The sequence below is a fragment of the Electrophorus electricus genome, chromosome 7 (assembly GCF_041902795.1).
Source record: "Electrophorus electricus isolate QZ-2024a chromosome 7, ASM4190279v1, whole genome shotgun sequence".
NCBI classification, from domain to species: domain Eukaryota; kingdom Metazoa; phylum Chordata; class Actinopteri; order Gymnotiformes; family Gymnotidae; genus Electrophorus; species Electrophorus electricus.
The window spans coordinates 29,225,001-29,233,026 of record NC_137503.1 but is presented as its reverse complement, the minus strand read 5'-3'; the positions used below and the strand labels follow the sequence as shown (position 1 = coordinate 29,233,026).

General features: G+C 53.1%; 1 protein-coding gene across 13 annotated transcripts in view; it reads right to left on the bottom strand.

Annotated features, from left to right (window-relative positions):
- Positions 1–452: 452 nt before the first annotated feature.
- The window catches only part of mark3b (MAP/microtubule affinity-regulating kinase 3b), a 32,460-nt gene continuing 24,886 nt past the window's right edge, over positions 453–8,026 (bottom strand). For 4 of the 13 annotated variants that reach the window (XM_081717068.1, XM_035524086.2, XM_081717067.1 and 1 more), the window contains 8 exons: positions 7,986–8,026; positions 7,632–7,843; positions 7,368–7,471; positions 6,397–6,576; positions 5,263–5,529; positions 4,656–4,682; positions 2,853–2,897; positions 453–1,885 (listed from right to left, as the gene is read on the bottom strand). The exon at positions 7,986–8,026 is cut by the window's right edge and continues 104 nt beyond it. In XM_081717068.1, coding sequence (XP_081573194.1) covers positions 1,540–1,885; positions 2,853–2,897; positions 4,656–4,682; positions 5,263–5,529; positions 6,397–6,576; positions 7,368–7,471; positions 7,632–7,843; positions 7,986–8,026 — 1,222 coding nt within the window. In that variant the 3' untranslated portion in view covers positions 453–1,539. Of the gene's footprint in view, positions 1,886–2,852; positions 2,898–4,655; positions 4,683–5,138; positions 5,530–6,396; positions 6,577–7,367; positions 7,472–7,631; positions 7,844–7,985 lie in introns of all 13 variants that reach the window. The other 9 variants (XM_081717074.1, XM_035524087.2, XM_035524088.2 and 6 more) reach the window with 8 other exon arrangements.

The window sequence follows — 8,026 nt, the reverse complement described above, 5'->3', positions numbered from 1 at the left end:
CAGCACAACAGAAAATGTAGCTGAAGAGCGACGCCTGGTGGCTACGCACCAGAACCGCAACTTCAAATTCTATATGAACTCATCTTTTTTTTTTTCACAAGACCGTAAATCTGTGGGCCTCTAGAGAATTATTTCTGAGAAAACCGTATTAATCAATGACGACATCCACATCATATGTTTTAAATCATTTAGGGGCAATTTCTGGATACCTGATTAAGAACGGAAAGGGCTCCTTCGTTCAGCACTGGACATAACACGTCTGGCCTTCTGCATCAGTCAGCAGTACAGGTCACCCTGCACTGTTGCAGGGTCAACCGCCTCACTCCGCCGCACTTTACAACACCGTACTCAACCTGGCTAACTGGAGAGCTGCTGTTGAAGTGTGTTTGGGCGCCGTGCTCATGCCCAGTCACAGGTCGACAATACCGATTTAAAGAGACACACACGGATGATAGCTTTTAGGGTGTTTTAATGGAGACACTGATTTACCTTATCCTGTGATGAGTACATTATTTTCCATACTTTCCAACTCACAGCCAGGCTTACAAAAGAAAAAGAGGAAGTATATCAATGTGTAGCTGCTGCAAAACTAAGGTACAATATTTACATTCCAGAAAAAGGTAATCCAAACAGTGCCATTGTTTCTTAGGGATGGGAGTGAACATGGAGACTTGAAAATGACAGGAGTCGAAACTTTCAAAGTTGGCCCCTTCAGCCTCATCGGAGTAGGAACGCCCGATATCTGTTTAAAACAAACTAACTTCATACGGAAATAAACTGAATATTCAAACAGGTCAGGTACGAAAACCCTCCTGGCCTCAGCAAGTCTTCCTTTTTATGTTCATTTATCACCGCAAAATCCTTTAACTCAGTCCCACGGTCCATTGCGACGGCCCGGTCCGAAGCCGCGCCCTGCCGCCGATGTGCGTCGGCTGACCGCTGCCGCGGGCCGTTTCCGTGGCACAGTCGTACGTGGGGTGGGGCAGCGCAGTGCGACAGGTCCTGCTCACTTCCTCCCCGGTTACACGAGAGGGCTCCTGAAACGCAGCACATTCCGTCTGCCGCTAAAGAGGGGCCGCGCTAAGTGCGCGAGGACGCTGCACTGGACGAATACTGTGGCTTCCCGAGGCCCAACTGTTTTAAGTCAAGGGTGCTAAACAACAGGGCCTGCGGGGCATCTAACGCAGTAGTGCATAAGTTCAAATGAATCAAAACCGCCAACCTCACTTCTTTATCTTCAGCTTCAGACCATCATTTGCACAAATAATAATAATAATGATAATAATAATAATAATAATAATAATAATAATAATAATAATGCTTCAATGATGCAGGAAATTATTGCCTATGGCATGATTCTATACATTATTTTTATAACATAATTTTCTAAGTGTTTGAGGAAAATAATCCTTAAATTTGCTACTTTTTCACAAAAAAGAGAAAAGAATGTACAACTTGATTATAGTAGTTTTGTGTGCTTTAGTCCTTTTGTCACTTTTTCACATTTTTGCTGCCAAATATATTTTTTTGTTCTTTCTTTTACAACTTTAGCTCGTTGGCGATTTTTGAGGCGATGTTTTTGAACGCGATGGACGTCCCCGATATCCGCTTGAAGCGCACGCCGTTCAGCGAGAGGCGGGGCAGCTTGCACACCTCCATCTCCCATTGGACCAGGCTCTCGGCGTGACCGTCGCCATGGACACAGAGGAGCAGGAAGCGCTCGCGCTGCTCATAGTCGCAGTTGTTGGCATCCAGCACCTTGCGGATCTCGCGCATCATGTCCGTGGGCTCCATGGCCGACGTGGTCTTCATGCTCCACGTGAAGCGCAGGGAGCGCGGCTTGGTGTCCTTCGGCTCCTCCTTCTGCTCGGCTGACACGTTGCGGCTGTAACGTGGGGTGGGGTGGGGTGGGGAAGAGAGAGAGCAGTCAGGCGGCGTGTGCGTGCACGCAGGAACGAGGGAAGGAATGTGATGGCGTGAAGACTGGTGCGTGAGGAATGGGCGCGTGTGGTTCTCGCTGAGCAACGCAGCGCGGTGCTGATGTGAAAGGTGATAGTGGCATTATGTTGTCCCTAATGTTTGCCTCAGTACAACCACGTACCCATGCACAGCATGCGGGGGAAAACACACATCGCCATGCCAACATCTGCTCTGCATGCAAGCATACCCGGCCAGCTCCGCCCACAGGGCACAGACAAACAATAGCAAAGGTCACACAGTGATAACACGCGACAGGATATTACAGTCCCTTCTCAAGGCTGAGCTGGAGATTCTCTGAATATGTCTGGCGCTCTATAGAGATGTCTTAAGCAAAAACACCTGCCTACCCATAGACCCAGTGTCAACAAACCCAACAATGAATCACTTGGATTTGTAATGATTTGTCTAGCAGTGGGACTTGTCTAGTATCCACTAGATGGCAGTGCCGCCGGAGAACTGGGTTCTGAAGCCAAGCGCAGTGACCGCTGGATTTAAGTCAGGAAAGTATTTCCTTTTTCTAAACTTCCCTAATTTAGACAAGAACATAATGGGCTCCTGGGTGGACACAGTCAGTCACTGGGTTACTGCAGACAAGTCTTCTTTCAACAAAATGCTCCAACATCAACTCATACTTGTGTATAGATAGGAAGACAGACAGACAGACAGACGGGCAGGCAGACAGAAAAACAGACCGACAGATAGACAGACAGATGTAGTCAAAATCTAAGGATCAAACTGGAAGTGGAGGCTACGCCCCTGGCGGGAGGCGCGCTCCAGATCTGCCGGGGCCGTGGATAGGGAGCTCGGCGACAGGCGGGTGGGGGAGGGGCGCCGCGCGAGGCTGTGCAGTCCAACCAGACGCCCCGTCTCACCTTGACTCCTCATATCTGCCGTTCCTCTCCAACTCTGTCGGCACTCTTTAAAACCAGGACAAAAGAGGAACAGGGGGTCAGAGGCGGGGACGCAAAGAGAAGAAGAAGAAAAAAAAAGAAGCAACATCCAGTCACGTGGGGGAGGGAGAGAATACAGCTCCCGCAGACCCTAGCAGAGAGAAGGCAGAGGAGTGTGTTCATAGCCTCAGAAGGAAAGGAGCCAGCTTCTCCACGTTCAACTTCCTGTCTGCACTCCGGCGAGCAGGAGGAGATAAAGCGGGAGAAGGGGGTACTCCAACCGCTCTTCCTGTAGCCTGTGATTCAACTTCCCGTTCTAAACAAATCGCACGTGGTGCCAGTTGTTCCATCTGGTGCGGCCTCCATCAGGCCCGTGCCAAGAAAGCGGGGAAGAACAACAAGACACGGGGAACAGGAAGGCCTCGCCTCACGTGGCCTCGCAGCAGACAAAGGGCTTCGTTTGCTTTGACGCTCTTGACTAAACAGAGAGTCGTCTGCACAAAAGGCCAAGACAAAACAAACGCGGCCGGCTCTGGCCTCCGCGCGCTCGCGCTCGCCTCGCGCTCGCCTAGCAGGCATGCAGGGCCAGAGGGGAAGAAAGAAAAATACTGATACGAACAGGCTGCAAATGCAGTGTGACGGAGAGGGACCTCAGCGAGGGCCTGGGTCGCCGCGTGGCTCTGGTGGCCAGAAGTGAGACGGTGGGGGGCCTTTGGGGGTGGGAGCTGGGCTGGGGGGGTCTCACCGAGGGGGGCGAGGCACAGCACTGGGCCCTTAACGTGCGGCTGTGCAGGAAAAGCCGGGAAGGCTCTTGGCTGTAAATTTTTTAGGGTGAAACTGGAGAATGGTGATGAAGGTGTCAGAACCAGAAATGCCTCACTAATCCCATCATCAAGAGCTTCTGGGGTGGGAAAAAAACTCCTTTACAATGCCAAGGCATTCTTCTGGGGCTCATGTGCGTCACATCTGGTGCAAGTGTGAGCAGGCGGAGGGCGCATGAAGCCGCTTCACGCCACCCTTGCAAGGCCTTGCTGAGGAGCATTTCCCTGGACATATCTGGGGAGAGCTGACGAGGGCGGGGCAGGAGATCTGGGGCAAAGTCTAGAACTAGGGCAGGATAGTGGCGTATAAGAGCGAGCGGGGGTGGTTTGGAAAAAACGAGGATCCCAGTACCTGAACTCCCAGAAAATCCTGCAGCGAATCACCTCTCAATCGCCACATCTGTCAGCGGCCAAATTTAGTGCCCAGTACGGTGGCCTGAATTACACAGCCAACAGTTTGCTATCTCAGAACTAGAAATTGGCTAGAAATGGCCAAGCTCACGAAGCGGGTGAATCCTGAACAAAACACCAGAGAAAACCACAATGACCACGTAGTTGCTCACACTCCACAATATCGGCATCTGATCCCAGAACATGTGATCTCACGCCAGAAATAACTGTGAGAGGGGAAATAAAAGTTAAACCAAGTTAAAAAGTTTTTAAAAAAGGTCAGAGTTAGAAACATAGATGTCAAATCTTCACGGAGAAAGGTTCATGGGCTAAATGAGAAGGGACTGCGCACATTTCCATCCTGTGGAGAGACATGCACGAGTCATTAGTAGAGTTCCAGCCGCAGAGGTCTCAGGCATGCTCAGCTGCACTCCGATTCAGGCACAAGAGTCAAGTGGTGAGTATTAGGCAATTAATTCAGCACTCTGCCACACCCGGTTAAGAGTTAAACTCTAGATTTCAACTCATCAGACTTGTCAGTTAACTGCACACAGAGCCAAATTAAGGGTCCTACCTTTTGGTAAACCTGAATGACATGTTTCTACAAAACAGACAGACAATGGTGTCAGTTCAACGCTAATGAGGACAGAGAGCACAACGACAGCAATGGGCAAAATAGCTCGCTCGTTTCTCAGTGCTCTGGCACGTGATAAGGGTGCAGGCCGTGCTCTGAAGTCATCGGCAACATGGTCATGATGGGGTGGACTGAACCAGAAATTCACTAATGCTGCGAATTCAACAAATTAGAAGTAAACAAGCTGACAGGATGTTTGGTTCCACCATGACTAGCTGCATGGCCTGCGTTCAACAGGCACTGGGTGAGGGCAGGAGACATCAGACTAAGCTGATAGGCGGTCAGCAGCATTGGGGCTGATGGTTTTCACTTTCACAACCTCTAGAAATAAACTGGACCCTTATGAAAAGGGTCCCACCGGTGGTTTCGAACCAAAAACACAGGAGCGGAAAAGACAGTAAGCGAGCGTCCGCGTGTCCCAACCTTTGGCACCAGCCTGTGCATCAACCTCCACGTCAGCCCGTCGAAGGCAGAAGCCGATACCAAGGGCGAGGTTGCGGGCGCTGGAGGGGCGTCCTGGCCTGGCAGGGCTTCCTGTGGGGCTCACCTGCGCGTCAGCTTGGACGTCAGCTTGGTGAAGAGGCTGGCGGAGCCGCGGCCACGGGACTGCGAGAACGGCGTGGCGTCGTGGGAGAGCGTGGGCGAGGCTGGCGGTCCGTTGTACGTGGCCGTGCGGCGCTCCCTCAGCTGCCCGCCGTGGAAGGTGCTGCGACTGGCCGTGCCGCGTGGGAAGCGCAGGCGGTCTGGCGGGGTGGTGCTGCTCACGCTGTGGGTGGAGGCGCCAGGGTGTCGCGGCCCGCCGCCTGTGCTGGTGCTGGGGAAGAGGTGACATTCCATGGTCACGCGGGGGGGAGACGCGTGCACGGATGCGCAGCGAAATTAAACTGTTGACATGGATAATTATTTAAGGAAAAAGAGCACTGTCAAAACATGGAGGAAAACTGCCGGTGCTGTCATTCCTGGAAGGCAGACCTCTGGCCCGGTGCCTTTTGGTAAGCCACAGAGACCCTCTCTTTGATCCTGTCCTAGCCGGCATTAGGTGTAAAACTAGGGGGAAACAGATCCTCTGGGCCACCTGTGCCTGATACTTCACCCGTGTAGTGGGCCGGGTGGCAGCAGACACTCAGGCTACCCTTGACCTCTTTAGAGACGTACCACACACTTATTCTGACGGGCGTGCGAGATCTTACCTGGACCAGCAGCGTGGATCGCACAGAACGTCTAATCTGTTCGCTCAGACGGTATTTCCAACACAGAAAAACACGGGACTTACACCGCTCTGTGTTAGACGGAACTTATGATGCGTAATAAGACAATCCAGAGGATGATATGAGTTATCAGTAAGGTTAGTCATCGTAACACGCTGCTCTACATTAGTGATGTTTATTCAGTGGTGGGTTTTGCGACGCGGAGGAAGTTAATGTGGATGGCTGGTGTGGTGAGAACAGGGATATTCTCAGACACACGGTCGAGGCTTAACTGAGACTCTAGTGAGTGGAGAAGCGGGAGGCGCCCCTTGGGATGAGTGGCGGATGGCAGGTGGTCACAGAAACATACACGTAGACAGCAGGGAGGTTAGAGGCCATTAGAGGGGGCGGCGCGCAGGGCAACGGAGGAGGGCTATAAGGTTAGCGAGAGGCACAGCGCGGGGGTGGGGTGGGGAATGGGAGGTCGTCTTTACTTGGGCCTGAAGAGCTCTGTGGCGCCGTCTCTAGGGGGCAGCGTGGAGCGGCAGGTGTGGCCCGAGGCCGAAGCCGGCACGAGCTTCTGGTGCCGCAGACGGACGGAGGCCGACGAGGCGGTGAGGGCAGCAGCGTAGGGCGAGGGGCTCACGGGGGCGCACGCCGCCATCTCACTAAGGCTGGCCGACGGGCGCGGGCGGGAGGACAGGCGTGGGTGCCGGTCACATGGTGCAGAGAGAGTCCGGTTTAACAAAGCAAAACAGGACCAGTGACAAAGACGTGCAAAGGAGAGCAGCGAGGTGAGGAGAAAGTGCCGGGGCGGGGCAAACCCCCACTAGACGTGGTCATCAAGGTCATGTGTGCGTGTGTCCAGCGTTACTGGAGCACAAGACGGGACGGATATCCGAACGGATATGCGGCAGGGACCGGACCGTCCCGGAAGCTTTCCCTGGATTTGGTTTTCCCTTCGGATTTTGTAGAGTTCGGTTTTCTGAACTCTGATTAAGCTCTGACGAAGGCTTAACACGCACCTGGACGGCTGTCCCAGAGCATTACCAAGCCATTAGCTGTGCGTTTGCTTCTGTACTTTATACTGTACTTTACCGGGCGAGGCCTACCAATAAAAAAGAAAAGCAGTGTGAAATGAAAGCTCTAATGGAGAGTTGGGAAGGGCGCTAGGAGCGAGCACTGAACTGGAACCCTAGCCTTGTGTCCCCTCTTCAATCTGACTCAGGACTGCAGCATTAGGGGCTAAATATCACTGGAAGTAAGAGTACAGTACACAAACAAAGAAATAACACTGGTGTGTGTGTGTGTGTGTGTGTGTGGCAGTGGAGTAAGATAAGTGGTTCCTCATTCTGTACCATCACATGCAACATGTGAGCGGTGCGTGTGACAGTCGTCTTCTGGCTTTGGTCACTTGAGAACGTATGTGCGGGTCATGCCCTTTGACCTGCGGACGTGATCTCACCTGTTCTCCTTGCCATTCTGGATGACGGAGTGGCGGTCGCCGATGCTGCGCTCACTACACACGTACGTGTTTCTCCTGGTCATGCCCCCCAGCGCAGAATTGCCCTGCAGAAAGAGTACGGCATCAGAGTCCAGGGAAAGCGCGAGAACGCAAGTCCTAAACCACACCAACAAGAGGCCCTGAAATGTCTGATTACTAAAGGCTGCAGTTTGGTAGGATGGTAAGATGTATGGTCTGAGTTTGCATCAGGTGGGAGGGACGGACCCCGAGGGGCGCGGATCCCTTCTTGCGCTCAGGAATGTCGGCCTTGTTGGGGTTGTTGGCGTTGCCCATCACGGGGCTGGGCGGGACCATTCCGCGGCTCCCGGAGGAGCTGGACTTGCGGGGCTGGACGCCGCCCTCCTCCTTGTGCTCGTTCTCGGCTGTGGTTGTCTGGCTCCTCTTGGGGTAGCCTGCCGAGGGAATGGACGGTCCCGCTGCAGAGCAAGACGCGTGGGGGGGGGGGGGTCAGAAATGGAGAGATGGAGAAGAAAAGGACAGGAAATGTTTAGGGAAAAAAGCCTGAACAGCTTGGAAGGGTCTGGGACACAGGAACCTAGCGAGGAGGGTGGAGCTCACCCTGGTCACTGTAGCGCCGCTGCTTCTGGTTGGAGATGCTC